We start from the raw sequence: 20,281 nt of genomic DNA, 5'->3' as shown, positions 1-20,281 counted from the left end.
CGCTACTGCTTCAAAGACTGCTTAATTTTGTAGCATGTTGAAGTAATTAAAGTCACTGGTGTAGTCTAAAACAAGCTTTCTAATGCCTATTACCACAGCTGTTCCTCAGTTTCTCTCTCAGGATTAGTAATTTGATGCTTTTAGATATCTGGCTGGAAGAAAAGAGCAAAAAATAAAGCCTAAATATATCAATTTGGATAAAACCACAGCCCTCCCCACCCGCAAATAAATACGTCCCACAGAGAAAAAACAGTATTTAAAAATATATATTTTAATTAAAGCAGCTTTCGGTATGCGTCATGAACTTGCACAATTGCAACTTTCTCATTACAAAACTAAGGAATGAAGTATTTAAAACGAAGAGTCACTTGCATTGTTTGAGATTTGAAAATTTTTTTTGTTTGAGATTTTATTGAGCCTTGAAAAATGTGGAGCCTGATGGTTTTCTCCTCCAAAGTCATTTGGCATCACCTCAGAACAGCAGTTGTACTGGTTTGGGGAATATCCCCAGGTCATTAGTTCTGGTTTGGACACCAGAAGGGCTGTGTCCCCGACTGCCTTGACGTACGCGGAGTCAGCCAGGGGTGGTGCTGCACTGGTGGGTGAGCTGGACCATGGGTGGTGGGAAGAAATAACACATGAAGGATTGCTCTGTGTCCTCCTGCAGGCTTCGGCGTGAGGGGGGGTTGCAGCTGGGAAGGGGTTGCCCCCAGCCCCACCAGCCCCTTCTCCCCAGTGCCACTGGGCAGGTGGACGGGGCAGCTGCTGGGGCAGTGGTACCAGGTGGGGGGGGGGGGGTCTCCTCTTCCTGGCTACGAGCATATGGGAGATACGCTGCTGGGCAGGGTCAGGAGTCTCATACTCCTATCTATTTTTAATAAATTGGGAGAAAATTTACACCGTTTTAGTATTCATCTCAGCCATTTAAATATGTGACTGTGACTCCCCCCCTCATGCATGTATTTTTTTTGTCTAATTATAATTTTCTGACATACTTTCTTCCTGGAAGCCAAAGTTATTAGCGTTTATCCTCCCAGGACTGAATGCCTCAGTTAATCTCTGAGTCATTCTTCCAATTACACATTAATTTATCCAGTATTGCTCTTCGCTGCTAGGAGCAGTAATGAGAAACACACCAGTCTCGGACTGAAATTTGCTGAAGGGAAGGAGTAACAAGTCTGTGGTGTATCTTTGGGGGATGACTCGGTGAGAGGTATATTGAAACACACAGAGTGTTTGGGAAGGCAATTGGGGGAAGTGTGATGACTGATTTACTCCACGGAGCTTTGCAGTGTGCAAGTGGGTGAGGAGGAACTCCTCAGGGGTTTGGTGCCTGCATGTCTTCTCCCCCTCGCTTTCCCTCCTGACTCTTGGGATGCCAGCTTCTAAATTAGCCTCAGCTTTCTCCCTGCTAACCCATTCAGGAGAAGATATGGATTGCTGAAGGCATCTAGTGCTCTGGTTTGCAGATCGACCACAAACTTGTGAAAGAAATGACTTGTCATCTGGGCAGCTTGAGATCACTCTTCCTCAAGTTTTTTTGGGGGGTGGGGGAAAGGCAAAAAAGCAAATACTTAGCTGTTTATGTTATTCAAAATAGAAAATGCTCTTAAAGTTATTCTTGAAAGATGCAGGTGGAAAAAATGGAGGCTGAAATGCTTCAGCTCTTTTCACTGCAGTAACCTGCAGTGTCTGTAGCCCAAGCCTTGGACTGACGGGCATAAAGACCTGTTTGAGCAACGGAGCCAGTTGTCCTGAAGAAGCCGGTGGGGAAACTGTATGCCGGAAACATGGGGAAATGGTATTTATGCTGGTGCTGTCTGCAAGACAGAGAAATCGCATGAGTCAGTAAGTCGGTATCTGAAAGGCATCGGCACACAAACCTGCTGTGCAGTCGGGGCTGTCGGTGAAAAGCCGTAAGCTGAAACCCCTTTGGGGTGATGTGAGCTGCAGCGAGGACGCTCCCACAGCGTGGTTGTGCATCACCCAAAGGCAGAGCTGACATCTGACCTACGGAGCTGCTCATGACAAGCTAATGCTTTAGGGAGCCGTAGTGTTGCTTGCCTGGATCTCGCGGTTGATCTGTAACTGAAGCTCTGCCTTGACAGATGGGTCAGACCTGGACTCCTGACGGGGGGGTTGGGTCCCTTCATGGGGTGCATGCATTGGAGAGAGGCACAACCTTGCAGAGCATGTAGGCTGCCGTGACCACTTCACTCTTCCGATCTGTTCCAGCAAGTCTAGATGGATTTTCTCTATGCCCCATGTCTTAATTACTTTGTTGTTATCTGGAAGCAAATTCTGAGAAGCACAACTAAAATAAACATCCCCTCTCTCTTCTTGGAAACGCAAATGCTTGTTTGTTGGGCATGTCTATGACCTCCCAGGTTAATGAGCAACTTTCTGATGCAGTGTGGGGGTAAACCTCTCCTCTGGTTTGGTGTCAGATGGAAAGTTCAGTAGATAGAGGCATTTCCCACTCAGAAATTTATACGGTGATAAAAGCCTTGATAGAGATGCCTGCCTTTGGGGGAGCATGTGCGGCACGGTACCGCAGTGTGGGGGTTCGGCCAGGGATGGGGTCACTCCAGGAGCAGTGACCTGGTGATGCTGCTGAGCTGGTTTGTGACACCAAATCAGGAACCAGTGCTTCTGGTTTCATTAGCAGTGACAGGCTCAGCTAGAGATATTTTGGCACTGAAAAGCCCGTCTTATAAACCTTATTTGCAGTGATTTATTAGCGTGTCCTTTTTCTTTTTTAATGGACAGTCCTTTTTAAAATTTTTCTTTTAATAGATGAGTTGACTCATCTATTTAGGCAAATTATATTAAACAATATGTAGAAATAAGATTGCATGGAGCTCTTACTGTTGCTTTGATTAATCAATCTTCCTTTGTTCCATAAACATACTTTTATTCTGTCATCTTCTGTGCTTTTATGCAAAGTGAAATTATTTTATGATAAAGTGCTGTGCTATGTTAGATAATTCTGACAATAAAGAAAGCTTGGACTGTTAGTCCTCCTAACTGCATACTCTCAAATGTTCTTGTTTTCCCTAGACCTTACATGTCTTATGATACTCTTTTGAGATGTATCTTACATATGTTCGATAGAATAACCCACTAAATTATAAAAGATGTGGTGTTTGTGCTGCATTTGTACAGATCCAGCTATCAAATGCAACAGGGGTCACAATTGCCCTCCTTTTTCATGCTGTGTAGTAAAAGAAACACGATTTTCATTTAGTACGGTGAGAGATAATAGGCTTCAACTCGATCATAAAAAGACTTTTCCACTGAGAATTAGCTGCACTGAAGGAAAGGGTGGGAAATTACGTGGATAACAAGAATATATTAAGACCTGAATAATTTTATTCCAAACCTTTTTTACTCCCTTTTGCTTCAGGAAGAACAGGAGTGCCTGGTAAACGGGAATTAAGAAGAAACTTCCTATAGGGTTATCTTGTGTGGTGATGGCTCCCTACAGGGTTTCTCCTGCCTTTTCCTGGAATTGTTAAATTAAGTCTGCCTCCAGATGAAATCAGCACTACTGAGTGCCTTGCTGCTCTTGAGGAATGTGGCAAGTCAAGTGCCAGGCTTTTAATACTGTACCTGAGCCCAAACCTGAGCCCGCTGGGTGGAGAAGTCCCGCTCCCATCGAGGTGAGCGGGGTCTCTGGAAGCCAGGCACGTGTGGGGCAGTCTGGTGGGCAACATCCTTTCATATTCGGAGCCTAAGCCCAACAGTAAGTTTTAGAATAAGCCTTAATAAACAAATCCTTCCTGTTTTCTGCTTCAGCAGGTGTTGATCAGATGAGGTTTTATTACATATAATGCCATTATATGTAGTAGATTAACCTTGTGGTTGTATTCTGGTATCTATAACTGAACGTGTTCCCATGTTTGGATTAAACCAGTTTTATCTGAGTTTACCACAGTTGACTGGCAAATAGAGTGGCTTTGGCTTGTAATTGCTTTAACGCTGCAGTTCCACTCATTTTTAAAGAGAGTTGTTCTTAACTGGTTGAAGGAAAGCAACAGCTTTTGTTATATTCATTAATCACATGCTTGTTAAAATCCAGGGAGCCTCTCTAGTAACCGCACAGCGCTAGTTATATTTCAGTTATTCCTAGGATTGTTAACAAGGGGAGAGAAAATGAAAGTCTTGCAGCATTTGCATTGTCACCAAGCTCAAAATAAGCATTGATGAAATTTAACGTGACCCTTTTTCAGTGCTTTTGTTGTAGTCCGTAGATAGTTACCTTCAGCCACCATTCATTTCCCTGCAAGCACAGCTTATTTAGAGGTGTTGCAAACAGCTAAGCCCTTGTTCTCAAAGATCACATAAGGAGAAATCCTTTAAGATTTTTTTTCCTTCCTATTTTTCAGCCTGTGATAGGTTTTCATGGGTGTCTTAAATCCTGCTGTAAGAGTTTGCAGCAGTTTAAAGTCTAATAAACTGCTTCCTAACTGCCTCCTGGGGTGTTTGGACACAGCTTTAACAGCATCCCCAAAAAGTTAAATAGTACCAGGGATGATTTTACCAGCTCAGGAGCAAAGTAATTATAAAAGCCTCGTATAAGATGTGATCATCCTATTGGGAGGAATGACTCAAACCTCAGTTTCAAAAAACCCTGAAAGTCTCATCTTTATTTATACTAAAGGTGAAGTGGTTGTTACAAGACATTTTCTACTGCTGGATTGAAAGGAACAGTTTTGTTATTTACCAAATTTACAAGTGAGTTATCTTGGCTTTTTTCTTTTCTGTTTTCCTCTACCTCGTTTGTATTTCAGTTGCTAGATGACCCTTTTGAGACTAAAACCATGATTGACATTGGGGCTTTTTGCCATGGAAGATCCTGATGTGACTAGAGAATACCTGCTATCCCCCATGTGATGCACAAAGGGGTCCTTACTCGGACCCCTACGCATCATGTTTGTGGCTGAGTTGGGTACCCAGCCGCATCCCAAGCGCGATGCCGCTGCTGGCGGTGCTGTGGCAGGGCGCTGCGGGAGCGGGGACCCTCAGCTGATGGAAGGGGTCTCTGGGGAGTGGCTGTGGAGAGCTTGTGGTAGGTCTCCCTATGGAAAAAGATTGTGAAACATTCTACTGAGATTATTTGAGATCGCAGTGGCTTTCACGCTAATTTTAAACTTTAAGATGTTTCTCATGGACTGTTCATAGTTGGGTTGGCTCTTCAGAGGTCCACAGGGACAACTTCAGGCCTGAGAACTTCACCCAGGGAGGCTGGCCAGGAACCCAAGTCTTTCATCTTTTTTATAGTCAAACGTACAGCTCGCTAAACAGGCTGGATCCTGCACAGGCTTAATGCAGCTTAGCTCAGACTGCCCATACTGGTGCTGAGGGAACGGCTCAAAGCCTTCTAGTGAAGCCTTGTATGTGTGTGGGGCTGGGGCCAGAGGTACTGAGAAACTCCAGAACCCCCAAATCTGTACCTTTTGAAAACTAGGCCACTGGGTTATTTCCCAAGTGAAGATCTCCAGCTGGCACACTCCTGACAGGTTAGGAGGAGGCCACATACATCCTCAAGGACCAACTTTTTTTGGAGAAGTCAGTTTCCGTACCTGACCTGCTCGTTACACAATTGTTTCTGCCCTGGTTTCTGTTATGCTGAAAAATGTGCAGCGTGGCTGGATCTGAGGTTTTGAAGCTTAAGGGTGAGAGTTAAATCCCTCTTCTTGGTAGCACGTATGCAGTGGTTCCATACTGGAAGCGAACGCCTCTGCATGGTGAGGATCAACATCAATGGGCAGAAATAAACATGAAGGACCAGGCAGCCCGTTCTGGAAGGTTGTTATGGAAGAACTTGTGCAGGAAAACCTCAGGTTACTGACTGCATTTGGGTTATGTAGATGTGCAAGACGGGATCTTTTTCCTCTCTGTAGGAGTCACTGCAGTTTGATGTGAATGAGTTACCAAACCCAGGCAGGTTCCCCAAAGCCAAGGCATGTAAATTGGTTCATATAATGCTTGTATAAATCTATTTCCAGTTCTCGGGATGAAATGGGATTGTGTGCACTTTCACTTTAATCCTGTTATATCTTTTATTTTACATCTTTCTTTTAATAGATACTGAAATCCTTGCTCCATTGGGCATCCAGTTTGGGCTGTGTAACTGTGTCAGCTGATGATTTAGAGCGAGTAAAAACAGGACCCTCTGTATTCATTCCTCCCGTGTCTCCTTTGAAAGGATGTTTTTCTTCAGGGATCACAGTGACTGCTGCTAGAACTTGTTGGTGGCTGGCACTTAGTGCATTTTTACTACCTTTAGATCATAAGTGTGACACTTGAATGAACCCTCATTAGTGGAGCTTTTTGCAATGTCTTTGCCTTCAAAAGCACTCCAGGCTCTTAAAGCTCGTACGTGGGAGGTACTTTGCAAGGGTCCGTTAGGCATGAGCAGTAGGCTTGGATTTATTTGATGAAAACATGGTTATGGTGTGTAACGCTGGCTGCTCTGGGACAGAAGGCAATAAGAAGTCTCATCTTTTAGCAGCATCATATGTGACATGGCAAATGTGCTGCCATTAGGACGTAGCAGCAAGCATCCTTTGAGCTTGTTAAGCTCTTTGGCTTCCATCAACGAATTTGAGGTGGTGCCTGGTAAAGGCGTTTGAGATCTGGAGTGGCTGGGGAGGCCACTTGGCAGCAGGGGCTCTCCTGGAACACATGTGCCAGTGCTGGCACTGGTGTGTGGCTGGTGGGGGTACATGGTGCTGGAGCCAGTTCAGAGCTGCGGGGGCAGGCGCTTCCCTGACTCCCCCAGCCCTCTGCTCACAGTGGTCCCGCTTCCAGCCACCTCCTTGGTGCTGCCCTGCAGCTTCTGTTGAATAACAAACCCAAATAAATACAGTGGTGTTCCCCTCATGGGAGGCATGGGAAAGAGCTGGCAGGAGCGGAGGTCCGTGATGGATGCATGCCCTTTGACAGCCCGCGATGCATCCAGAGCTGTGGTGCATCTTGTGGATTAAGGAGTGGATGCCAGGGCTGGACCCAGGCATTGGCAGGGCAGGGATGGACCCTGGCTTTTTGTTGACAACCCAGTGTTCACTCTTTGGAGGCCTTTTGGCTACACGATGATATTCACGAAAGCTGATCTGAATTAACTTTCATAAAGCAGGTTGTTTAACTTGCTTTAAACCCTCATGTGGACTTGGATTTCAAACAGCCTCACTTTACTGTAATTTACTTCACATTAATTATATCTTAAAGCAGAGTAAAGACCACTTCCTTGGAATTAAAGCAACTTAATGCAGACTGGCCAGTGAATTTTAGATCTGTACCTCCTAGCTAGCTCGGACCGATCCCCCTCTGTGTCTCTGAGCAGGCAGCTCCAGCACCGCGGTGCCCCGTAACATGGCACTCCTCTCCCAAGCAGAAGCAGCTTTTAAATGAAGGACTTTGATGGCCTAAAACTGCCTCACCTCTATTTTTTCCCCTGCTGGAAATAACCTTCCTCCCTGCTGAGGAACATACATCGGACGTTACAATTAAAACCACCATTGTAATTAAAAACTATCTACAAGACACCCTCTGCTCTGCTTAAAATTGAAAAATTCTGTGGAAAGACCTGGAGAAGCTCTCGGTCTCTGTTATCTCAGTGACAAGTTTCACTGGCAGCCTCAAGGCTGCTGCAAATGTGTTCCTTTTATGTTTAAATCACAACTGATAGCTTACATACAGTTTACACAAGAGACGGGGGATCCACGCTTATCTACATGTTGCCAAAGCGCATAAAAATAATAACGTATTTTAAAGCAAAATGATGTGTGAACACTGTGGCTAGAGCAAGAGCATTTGATGCTGCTTCCTCGCTGCTTCTATAGAAAGATGATAAAAAACAATTCCGCAAGGAAACTTAGGGGGAAGAAAAAGGTGCTGTGCAAAAGTCAGCCATGGCCTGTGAGTCTGCTGGTGTTCGGTGGTTTTGAAAACAAGGCTTTTTTATTTGTGTTATGAAAAGAAAAGGGTCCACCTGGTATATTCCCTCTGCTCGGGTTGCCAAAACAGCACGAAAAAATGCCAAAACCCTTTACGGGCTGGTTAAGGGGCTGGTGTCGTTCTGATGTAATTTGTCCATCTGCTATCAAGTGCGCTTCTAGTTTGATAGGAAAAAAACCACTAAACTCAGAAACATTTCCTGGGGGCTGGGTGTTCTTTCATCTGCCAGCCGTGTGACCAAAAAAGCGCTGCTTTTTTTGGGTGATGTCCCCTAAGGCCTGGAGGAGAAATTAGCCATCTATCCCACGCAGGAGACAAATAAAATCAGTCACTATAGCAACTGAAGTAAATGTTAATCATGCTAAATATAGTTCTCCCCTGGCGCTGCGCTGTGTAAAAATAACTTGCACGTTGGGTCCCCACCTTTCAGGGTGCTGTGCTGCCGGATTCCAGCCCTGACCAAGGCTGGCCTGCTGCATGATGAATGAGACCCTGCGGGATGACTCCAGGCTGAGAGCTGGCTGTTCCCTCCTGCAGGTGACTAGTAACCCCAAGTGTCCTGGGGAGTTACCCCCCTGCCTCTCCTGCAGGTCATCCTCCTCCCGAAGGACTTCTGCTTGTTCTGCTTCTAATATGCGTCTTTTTAAAGTGCAGCCGGTATTTATGTTTAATTCGCAGTGAGGGAGGGGGTGGCTGAGAACCCATCTGCTTAAAATTAGGTGTCAGGCTATGAAGCAAGCCCTCATAGCTGGGGAGAAAATTCCCATCGGCTGAAGAGACATTAGCTCAGACACCGTGTTTCTTCCTGAAATGGGGCCAACGCTCCTTCTGGATATTGCAGGAGAGAGTATTTGAAAACTCTTCCAAAGTGCAATGTGATGTATGCCTCTGGTGGGTGACAGCCGACGTGTCCCATGGGTCAGCGCGAGGCTCCTCCGCGTGCACGCTGCCAGCATGGTGCCTGTGCTGCAGGTACCTGCTGTAATCCTGCTGCATCCTTTGGTGTGCTTGCCCGATGCTCGGAACTGTTTGAAATTAATTTGCTGTCTTGTATCAGTTTAGCGTGACCCTAAACCCAATTCTTGGATTTGCACACGAATACTATGCGGAGTCTCTCCTGGGATGTCCTAGGGGTTTACAAGGGCTTCTGTGTGCAGTGAAATGCCTGTTTTCAAAGCTAGGTGGCTTTTCCTTATCACAAAAAAAAAAAAAAAAAAAAAAAAAAAAGATGCTAGGAATGAATTTTGAGTCATTTAGCTATTTTTTTCAGGTGTCAAAAGTGCTGAAGAGCAGGCAGAGAAGGCTGAACGCTTGCCTGCTTGCTGAATGCCCCACAGTACTGCTGGTTACACTGCTACAATGCTTAGTTTCGAAAAAATTCCGGTAAATTGTTATGAAACGATCAACTCCTTTAATGACAACCATTGCAGATAGCAAATTTACTTGCTGAAATTGAATGATGAGCTGCCCATAAATATCAGAACGTATACGGCTGTATACTTGTTGAAACAAATGGGAGCTGTATCCATTCGAATCTCACCCCAGTGTTGGAGGTGTAAGTTATAATCTGGGGGGTTGGTTTGTGTTTGTGTTGTTTTGCTTGTGGTGGGTTTTGTGATTTTGGTTTTGTGGGGTTGGGGGGGGGGGGGGGGGGTTCGTTGTTTTTTTCTTAAATAAAATTGATATCACCTGGATTGTATCATCCAGCAAAATGGTTGAAGTATCCCAAAAGCAACTACAGGGCAGCACAAATAAAGCACAGCCACCATCTCCCCGGTGTCGTGTGTCGGGAATGGTACGAAGGCTACGGCAGGGAATTATGCGAAGGCTTGGGTGCACAGAGCTGGGCTGCTGCTGGGTTTCTGCTGCTGCTTCACCATAAAACCATCATACCCAGCAGCGCGGGTGCTGGGCGCAGCCTGCCGCCACCCAGTTAAACCGTTCGGATCAGCACTGTTGAAAGCCCAGCACGGCCCTTCCCATGTGCTTGAAAACCACGAAGGGCAAAGCAAACGTGCTTAAAAAACAGTTTGTATGGTCACTGGACTATGGGCTTAATGTGTTTTCTGCTGAAGGGGTGTGTGTGCAGAAAAAAAACTTGCAGTAGCTCTTGGAACAAAACCCCCTTGGACCTGCTGTTAGCCTGGATTGCCCCTGCCTGTGCTAACTAGCCGTTAAGCCCAGTGCCATCCGTTCCATAGCCGTGGCACTGCCTCCTCCTATTGCAACGCGAGATACCGTTTGCTATGGTAGGCTAAATTAATGCTAAGTGCAGACAGAGAAAGCTGAATCCTTTTCTGGAAGTGGATTTTTGTTGTTGCTGTTACCTCAGCCAGCAGTGGGAATTTATTTTTGCCTAAGCTTTGCCAGACTCTTTGCCTGGGAAGAAAGCTGAAGCCTCCCAAATGTTTAGGAAGGACTTGAAACCCTTTGGGGCTGCAGTATTTCACAGGTGATCTTTCTGGAGCATGCTTAATGGTGGCAATCCCATTTCTCAAGTTGCTTTTCCTGCTTGTGAAAGCATGGAGAGTCCAAACTGTTTTACTTGCACATAGGAAATAAGGCTAGCAAGGTACAGCACGGGAATATTTTTATTTATTAACATCCTCCATGTTTCCAAACAGCACTGGGGCAGTTACAAGCCACTTGCTGGAGCAGAGATACAGGTGGTGTTTGCCGCAAGTTACAGGGTTAATGGAACAGAAACTAACAATTTGTCTTGAAAACGTAAGTATGTGTCACAAGCCACAAAATATTTAACACCTCAAAGACATGCACCAAAGCCAAATCTGTATGCTCTAAGACAGAACAGATTCTTGCGTATACAAAAATCACCAGTCATAGAGCTGCAAAACTAATGTTAGCGTAGAAATGCGTACTGGAATTGAATAATCCACCTAGAGACAATATCACTGAAAGGATAAAAGGAATTGAAAAAATCCTGGTGTGCTTTGTAATCTGAAAACAAACCGCCCTTTAAAAATTGTGTGCTTGGGAATAAATAATTGATGTGTATTCATTAGCAATAAGTGCTTCCATTGCTTTGATTTCATCCGCTAATACAACCTCAGCAAAAGCCTCGCTTCATGGGTTCAGCTTCTCTATTTGAAACCATTTGGTGTTATTTAGGTTATTACTGCAATTGTGGCTTGGGGGTAAAAAAAGCAATGGGTGGCGCAGTAATGCGTGAGTATGGGAAGGCTTTTGGTAGCATTGCAAAAAAAAAAAACCAAAAACCCACCACCAAACAAACCGCATCCCTGTAAGGAAAAGACAGCTTACAATCACCTGTAAAAATAAAACAAAATATCTATTTGGAACATAGACTCTTGTAGCAATGAGCACAACGTGCTGCGTGGTGGTGCAGAGGTGGGGATGGAAACTGCCCTGAAGGAGGTGGCTGTGTCTCTGACGGGGCACGCAAAGGGCTTTGGCCTGGTGGTAAAAACCAAAGGTGTCAGACCTTCCAACAGGAATAACTTGTGATAGCTCCGAGCGTTGGGCAAGCTCAGTGGATGAGGCGGGTTATACAGCGTTTGCATCACCCTGGAGAGCGGTTTGGAGACACCCAGCGCAGGCTGCTCGGGCAACCTGCTGATCCTGGGGAGGTTTTGTGGCAGTCGTTTCTCCTCGGCACTGCCGTCTCTTGAATGTAATGCTGGGGTTTAAGGTTGTTGATGGTCTGATCTGGGACTAGATGTTTTTACTTCCAAGAAAGAATTCCAGATAGGTTGCTGCATCCTCACTCCTGGGCAGCTGCAACTGGTGACTGTGCCAAAGCCCATAGTGGTTCGGTTATTCCTGAATGTGACACCTGTACATATATATAGGGAAAGATCTAACATGGGCAATTTGAAATGGGTCCAACTCATGCAGCAATCAAAAACATCCAATTAACTTTTTCCTCCATGTTACTCAGCCACCTGGACCTCTGCGTGTCGTGACTGTGGCTCGGCTCATGCCAGGTAATTAAAGCAATGTGATACCAGTTCTTGATAGATACCTTGGCACCGGTGTGGGCATGCTGCAGTGTGAAGCTCATCTGAAAGGTGGCATTTCCATGTAGTTTGGGATTTGAAAAGTAATTACTCACAGAATGCTGCTATTTCACGGTTTCCTTTCCATTTGGGATGACAAATATTGTCATAATATTGGGATTGTGCTCGGAGTTAATGAGGGAGAAGGTTGTTGCGTGTTTGTTTGTTTTTAATTCTTTCTCCAGCTGTACTTCTGAGGCTTTCCAACACTTTTCTGTTTGTAGAAGATGCCATCTGTCCCTTCAGTTTCCAAAAATGGTCCAGGAGGGAGATCCTGTAGAAGGTCCCCAACCAGCTTTCCTGATGGGGTCACAGGGAATATTCTGGGTAAAATTACATGATACAGACTACAGCTGAATGCTGCAGGGTTTCACCTGGTGTAACTGAATGCAGCTGCACTGCTCAGAGCCTACGCGGGCTGGGCTGGCCCGTTTGGCTCCACAAATACTCAGATAACCACACTGCTAAAAATTTGGAATCAGGCTTGCTTTTGTCTTAATGCTTACAGACTGGAAGGTTACCAGAGGTGAGGGCTTTGCCCAGCTGATTGCTGCATATTTAGAGAGTTGTTTGTGCACTGGGTGTTAGGAGGAAATTATTCTTTGGTGCAATAACTTTGTAAGCTGATAAGTAAAATAATAATAAAAAAATTATCCCTGAGATGCTTGGTTTCTCAAGCTTCAGCTGCAGTTTCCATACTTTGAAACACATCCAATATATGCACTTAAAATTTTAGTAGAGCTTTAATTCATAACTGCTGTTCTTCGTAACCTCTTCAGGGTTGTACTGAAAAGTGAAGTGAGATGTTTAAGGTACAGTGGAATCCAAACTAGAGAGAGACTGTCTGCAACGTGGAGGATAACCTCTTGGCAGGCAGATGGTTTCTTGGAGCTGCCCTTGGCAGGGTGCTCTGGGTCTCTGTTCTGTTATTGTTGGGGTTGGGTGGGTGGGTGGGTGAGTTTTGGCAGAAAGCCTTTAGAACACGGGCTTTTGTAGCGTGGGGATTTTTTTGTTGTTTTGGTTTCCTGGGGTTTTTTTAAACCTATTTGTAGAGGCATCTGTGGCTTTTATTTTATTTACTTCCAAATTATATTACTTCCAAAACTCCCATCAAAACCCCCAATGTTTGATTAGGGAAGTTTTTGAGAAACAGAGAAATGGTTTATTGGTGAAACCAACCTGTGAGGAAGCAGATGGGCAATTCTTCATGAGAAACAAAGCTGCAAACTGAGGTTATTTGGCAAAACTCTCGATGTCTGGACTCAGCCTCCCCAAACACAGCAGCAGCCTGCAGTGTTCCCCCGGCAGCCTGGCTCAGCTGTGGCAGCGGGGCACCAGCACAGCTCCCCTGGCTGTTGGGGTGTCTTCTGGAGGGACATGGGCGTCCTTGGGGGGCTGCTTGGCCACTGCAGCATGCAACAGCACCAGGGCAAGGACTTGTTGCTGGAGTTCGTGGTGGCTTTGTTCCATCCCAAAAACATCAAAAAGCCCCTGTAAAACTGTCACATGTACGTCGGGAACAGCAAGTTAGGAGGAGTTTTAGTCCTTTCGCTTTTTAGAAGATGAGTTTCATCTTTACGGTCTTTATACTCACTTAAGCTCCTGGAACAGTCTGGAAAAAAACCATGGATGTAATATTTTGTATTAGAAGTTGAACTGTTTTGTAGAAAAATATATGTCCTCATACTAAGTGGGAACTGGTGCTGAGATCGGAGTGTCTCTATAAGCTAAAGTGGGACGGGGTCCTGGGGAGCAGAGCTGGGGAAGCAGCTGGTTGCCTTGTCCCTTCGTCTGGACAAACGAACCAGGCACGTCAGTGAAAGAAGACTAAGCCCAAGGAGCGTAAAAGAAGTCGCTTTGGCCAGTGTTCCGTGAACAAGCCACTGCAATATCTCAGCACTCCAGGGGACAAGTAAAGTCCAGACAGGGCGTTTTCACTGCTTGTGGTTTGAATGCTGTATTTATTCTGGGGTGGTTGGGTTTTTCCATTAATATTTTAGATCAATTTCTATTTTCATTATCCCTAGATTAAAATGTAGTACAGAGGGGAGAGAGCCAGAAAGGAAATGTTTGGACAGCCCTGTAACAGTCATCCTGTGTTTTTATTTAATAGGCTATTACTGACTATATAGTAATACAGAGAATAGAAAGGAGCAAATGTTTTTCAGCCTGTTTGCAGGTTTGTAGGAGCGTGTTACCCGACAGAGCTGGCTGCGTGCTGGGACGCAAGCACAGCCGGTCTGCTGTGGCACAGAGATTTCAGGGAGCACTGGTGGATCACTGCTGCCAGCCTGCAGTCAGGTTGTTGATATATCCCATTATTAAAAGCATGGTAGGGATGGAGCTAACCAAATTGCCAATGAAAGCGATGCTGGCTGCTTTGATTTGTGCTTGGCCAGGGAAAAGGTGAGAGGTTGTGCAATGCGCTTGGTTTAAGCGCCCAGGTGGGGTTGGTTCCCCATCCATGATGTGAGGGATTTGTTTCAGCCACATGGCAAAGCACACTGTGCGGCTGGGAGTGGAGGGAGCCTCTTGCGTGAAGCCAAGGAAACTGCCTGGAGCAGCAGAAATACCTATTTTAGATCTTACGGATTGTCTGCATGCCTCCCTGCAATGGCAGAGTCAAATACTGATAGCTCACCTCTCTCAGGTCAGGAGCCCAAACGACTTTACTGGTAACTGTACAGCACAGCTGATGGCAACAAGCTCGGACAACTCTTGCTATCAACAGCCAAGTAAGAAAACATGCAGCTTTTTTGTCGGCAGCCTTGTGCGCTAGGGAAAACAGCTTTGGAAAAGTTTGACACAATTTTTGTGTCAGCTGAAATATCTTTTTTTTAAACGAGAAACTGAAATTTCTCAGGAATTAAAGCCTTTCTTCATAATAAATAAAAATATAATTTGTTTTCATCAGCCTCTCGCCACTGAGAATTGAAATATTAAGCAGCTTGAAAACTTGTGGGGAAAACTGTCTGGTTTTCTGGGTTTTGCTTTTCTGCCCCTTCCCCTTGTAGTCAAGTTCATGTGTGTGGGTGAGTCTCTCGCCAGCCATTTTTCTATAGTTGCTTAATCATCAGTAAATTTCTGTTACAGTCTAAGAGTCTCTTTTGTCAGTTTAACCTTCACCTACCCCTTTGCCTGCAGGCATTTGCTCGATGGGAATGTTATTTTATCTGGCTTGTTCTCTGATTTTTATCTAGCCTGATTAGAGGGGTTTAAGCGTTTACGAAAGCAGGGGGGGAAGCCTGGACATAGAATTGTTTCGAAATACTGTGAAATTAGAGGGAAATGAAAGCTGCATCTGTTATCAAGGTATCTCCCATAGATTTCCATAGCATCAGGAATGCTGTCAGTGTTCAACATGGTTACCTGGATGACCAGCATCTTCTGTTTGCACCATGAGCCTGGTGCTGCTGGGTGGTCCCGCCGGATCCGGGAGGGTGGCTGCAGCCCTTTGCCCCTTCTCAGCCTTCAGTCTGGAAAATGCCCCGTCAGGTTTTTTGCACATCAAAAAGGCAACAGGGGTGCTGCTGGAGACAACCACCCTGGTCTGGATGGAAAGGCAAGGGGAGGTTCTGGTGCAGGTCTCGTGGTACCAGGCAGGCTGTGTCTCCTCGGGTGCTGGATTGCTGCTGGCAGACGGATTTTCCTGCAAGAACCTCTCTTGCCAGGAGCTGGCTCGCTGCCAGCTAGTCTGTGCTCCGGCGCTTGGCGGCATAGCTAGCTGTTATCCCAGGGGTCAAGGAAAACTCCGTCTCAAAACAGGAATAAAAATTCTGTGACCAGCACGTAAACCCACTGTGACCAGTGTTAGGTGATCCAGCAGCCAAAAAGGTCAGGCATCTAACATTTATATATAAATAAATGCCAGTGTTTTGAGTGCTGCACGAACGAAATGCACTGGTTCCTGGGAGTTCCTCTTGTGCCCATAGCTGTGGGGCTTGATTTCTGGATGCAAGAATAGACTGGCCTGCAGTGTTAGCTAGGAAGAGCGGGCTGTGCGAGAGCATGGACGTGATGGAGAGGGTTGGGGGGGGCGGAACGGTGGAGGGAGCACTGAGCTGTGCTGAAATATAACCTCAGCCAACACAGGTGAACTTGTTTATCTTGTGTGTTTTGGGGTTGGTTTGGTTTGGGTTTTTTTTTGTTTGCATGGTATGCTAAGGAATAAATCTCACTTTATCTTGCTCTGTCCATCCCTTCTCCCTCACTTTTGAATGAGTTTTGGAGCCAGATCTAACAAAGGAACTAGCAATGCCTCTTTCCTAGGTGAGTTTTATGAGGAGAGGCAGCTGGGCAGAGGTGGGAGAACCAGAATGAAACAGCAGGGTAAGCCCAAAGGACCTGGCAATCCTCACTGGGTGCTGCTGTGGGCAGAGCCTGCAGGCAGGCGCTTGTGTGTCCGTGGCTGTGCTGCTGGCGGAGCAACCGCTAGGCACGTGTGTGTGCATGTCCCTTGTGTGGAGCTGGCTACGGCCCCTGTGCTTGCATGAGGGCCAGAGGTGCAGCGAGCTGCTCTGTTGGGGGAGCAAAGCTGTCAGCCCCTGCAGAAGAGCTCAGGTGGGAAGGATTTCACATGAGTATGAAACATTAAAACCAACTGTGTCGGCATTTTCCGATCTGAGGTGCCCCTGCTGCCCTTAATCGTGAGTGCAGTGAAACTCGGAGTACGGACTTGGTTGCCTGCCCTGAGTATGGAAACCTGAACACTGGTCGCAGCCAAAATACTCACTGAGCAATGAAAACCAAGCAGGGTTTAGAAACAAAAAACTACAAAACAAAGCGCATATGTAACCCTAGTAGTAAAAATTTATGGTGAATTTAAGGGATGGGTGTTTGATGTGGATAAACCCAGTTTAATTTGTGTTCACCTGCTGCCTCTAAGCAACCTATTTAGTGAAGAGATTAATTAAGAAAGCATCTGTAGGAAAGATAACTCCTCCGCACAGTCTGTGTTGTTTCATAGAGTGACCCTTCCAGCCCATGAACATGTTAAGATTAGCCTGTCGTGTTTTCAACTGCCTCTCTTGGTTTGCTGGAGGTTGTGTGTTTGAAGTGATGCTCAGTTATCTCGCGGGGCAGGGAGCCTGGCCGGGGAGCCGGGCAGGCACAGAGCAGGCTGCTGAGTGCTGAGTCAGCCAGACTTGATGGTTCTGCGACGGGATTTGGGCTGGGATGGCAGTTATCCGTTATTGCAATTAGCTCAGGGCTTCCATCTCTCCCCTGGGTACCAGGGCTAACGGGTGATGCTGCTGCAGTTTATAAAGGTGGCTCTGGCTGGTGCTGCTCCCGGGCACAGGAGCAAGACTTGGCGGGGTGTAACAACAGTGAAGCGCTGGCGGACGTTGGTCTGTTTGGGTGCTTTTCCCCTGGTAGGGGATGGTAATATCCTCTTCCATGTTCCATCACGAAAGAATGTATTTTTAAAAATAACTAATAAAGGAGAAGCAAAAGAATTATTTCACAGGGAAGAAGCCAGGAGTTCTGCAGGAGGCTGAGCACGAGCAAAGAAAGCAATGTACTCACCCGAGCTTAGTGCAGCAGTGAGCAGACCTGATGGACAGTGTCACAGAAACTTCTTCCCCCTCGGGAACTTCTCATGCCCCAGTGAAAACAGCCACAGTTACTGCCAGACTTCAAATCAATCCTTTACCATCATAATTTGTTTTCAAGAGACAGTGATTTACTGCTTGTGCTTCCTAACCGCTTCCAAAAATAATTTCAAGTAGAGGGTTTGCTGGGCTCATCGAAACAAATTATCTGCCTGTTATAAAACAGGCAGAAATGCAAAGATCAATTACATGTGCCTGACCTAGTGGAGCTGAAGCTGGTTGAGGGACTGGACTAGTTCTGATGCTCTCTGCTTGTTCTCTGTAGATCTCTGTTCACCCCCCCTCCTTCTCTTCTGCGCGGTTATTCTCTGTCCCTGCATGAGGGGCTACCCCAGCTCCTGCCCCTTCTATGCTGTGCATCACCTTTTGTGTCTTTTCTCGTGAACAGCACCGCCTTCCCTTAGCTTGCACAAGATGATGTAGCCTACTGGGAAGGGAGAGGGGAAAGTTTCATGATTTTGAAACATTTCCTGGACTGAATCATGAGTTTCCCCTCTGCTGGGTGTTGGACTGCAGCTGGGACCAGGACACAGTCCTCCACACACACCCAGAGTGTGGGGAAGGGCTCTTGTGAAACCCAGTCATCTCCAACCTGGCAGCGGGGTGGACACATCAGCTTCCCTCTGCCGGGGTCACCGGGTGCAGTTGACACGATTCATGGAAATCCTGCGCGTGCTGATTAAGGGAGAGTACATTTTCTGGTTTGGCCATTTCTGGGAACCTTTCAGACAAAGTACAACTAAGTGTACCAGGGAAAAAACTTGCTCTTTGAGCTCTAGGGACTAATTAGCAGCAGGAGGAAGGAAGAGAAGCAAATGCAAACAGTACTGCAAGAGGCACGAAGCAAGGAGGAGTCACAGGGCCTGTTTTTACTGGGTTGGGCAAAAGAAGGGAGAGAAACCTTTGCACAGACTGAGTGGCAGAAAAAGCAGGTAGATGGCCTTATAAAGCTTCTTCTACTCCTTTATTTTATCTGATGAACAATTTTCTTCTGCAGAGATTAGACCCTCACAGCCTCCTGACTGTATGAGCCAGAATCTAGTTGAGGTGTATTAGCTGAACAAACGTGAGCTGATGCTGTGAGTGTTGCAGGGGATGCAAACAGGGGTCAGCAAGGGGGTTTCAGAGCAGTTGAACAGACAAAAATCATCATGGGAGGGTCTGTCTTTTCCCCCATGCTACTGTCAAAGGGTCTGGCATCCTCCCGAGCAGGCTGTGGCATGGCTGGAAATGTGGCCCCAGCTCTGCACAGCACCTTTATTCTTCACCTTGCCTCAGCTCACCGTTTCCATTTGCAGGACTGGGAGGGACTGGAGACTGAAACTGGCAGGGTGATCAAATCCCAGCTGAGGAGACTACTGGTGTCTGTACCTGTACTCCAGGTATCTGTACTTGGAGTCTCCAAGGAGAGAAAAGCAGGGTCAAAGCAAAACTCTTGGGCTGAACTGACAGCTGCATGCTGTGATGAAGCACTTCTATTTTGTGTTGACTATAGTTAAACCCCACGTTCTCTGGCTGCTCATTGTGGAGATGAGGACGATGTTCAGAATGTGCTGCTCTGCTTCCTGACTCATGGGGCTGAAATTCATCTTTTTGGATGAGTAAAAGGGATCGTTTGTTATGCACACAGCAATTTTTTTAGAGGAAGTTTCCAAAAGGTATGAGTCAGTACATGACGCCTATTCTGAGATGGAGCTGGGCAAGGTCAGGAATTCGTGTCTTGCTGGAAGGGTATGGAGCATGACAGTTACTCGCTTGCTGTGTGCAATGTTTTGAAGATATTATAGAGCCTCTGTCTTGTGTTCACCACCTGTTGAGGGTAGTCCTGAGTCCAGCCCTCTAGCGGGAAGTAAAGCCCTAGGTACATCTAGAGCCCCTTGCCTGGTACTCTCCTCCCATCTATTTTCTGGCACTCTGCATGGCAAGAGGAGCAAAACGTGGGATTTGAAGCAAGCTGTGCTGTCCCCTGCTCCAAGGTCAGCTCCTCTGCAGTGTTTTCAGACAGATCCTCGCTGGTTGTGGTTCCTTCCAGCTGTTAGGAGGGGTAGAGTAAGACAGAAGAGCGGCTGAAGGGTTTGGGGGGCGTTAAAAGAGTAAATTGGGAAAGGGAAGGTTGGTGTTGCAAAGCAGAGGAGTCAGTGTGGGCACTGCGCTGTGCTGGGGCATGGCGCAGGGTAGCAAGGGTTCACGTCCTTACAAGTTTTCATGTATCTGAATCAACTTCAAACAGTATCTGGTGCCTTTACACTTGCCAGAACATTGATTTCCTCTCCTCCATGTCTAACTTGCTGTTCATCAAATTGTGTCTGGAAAGGAAGGCCCCATCAATTGCTGTTTGGACATGTGGGAAGCTGGTTATCCAACTTCCAAAAGTCCAGGCTTGTCAATTAAATTTGCTCCTTGTAGCCCTTTTTCTGTGCTTCCTTCTCATTTGGTTTTTCAGTGATGTCACCAATACACTCCTGATTTCCTCTCCCTATTTCTGTAATTCTTGCATACATTGAATCTGAATAAATGTAAAAGTAACATTTTACTTACCCGTTTGTTCAGAAATATGTAGATGATGAGCTTGTAGGCTCTGCTGCTTTTGGCAGGTTTGGGTGGGAGGATGCTGGCTGCAGGAGTGATGAGACCAGATTCCTCACTTAGAGCTATAAGTGCCACAGCTGC

The 20,281-nt window shown here is 46.2% G+C and overlaps 1 protein-coding gene across 1 annotated transcript in view; it reads right to left on the bottom strand.

Moving 5' to 3' along the window:
- LOC308072316 (pinopsin-like) overlaps nt 1-20,281 on the bottom strand; it is a 47,672-nt gene that overhangs the window by 10,391 nt on the left and 17,000 nt on the right. The window contains 1 exon segment of the mRNA XM_080408976.1: nt 1-20,281. This exon segment is cut by the window's left edge and continues 10,391 nt beyond it. Coding sequence (XP_080265102.1) covers nt 20,060-20,281 — 222 coding nt within the window. The 3' untranslated portion in view covers nt 1-20,059.

The sequence above is a fragment of the Falco punctatus genome (assembly GCF_963210335.1).
Source record: "Falco punctatus genome assembly, chromosome: 13".
Classification (NCBI taxonomy): domain Eukaryota; kingdom Metazoa; phylum Chordata; class Aves; order Falconiformes; family Falconidae; genus Falco; species Falco punctatus.
Note: the sequence above shows the minus strand (reverse complement) of the source record. Positions and strands in the feature narration are given on the sequence as shown.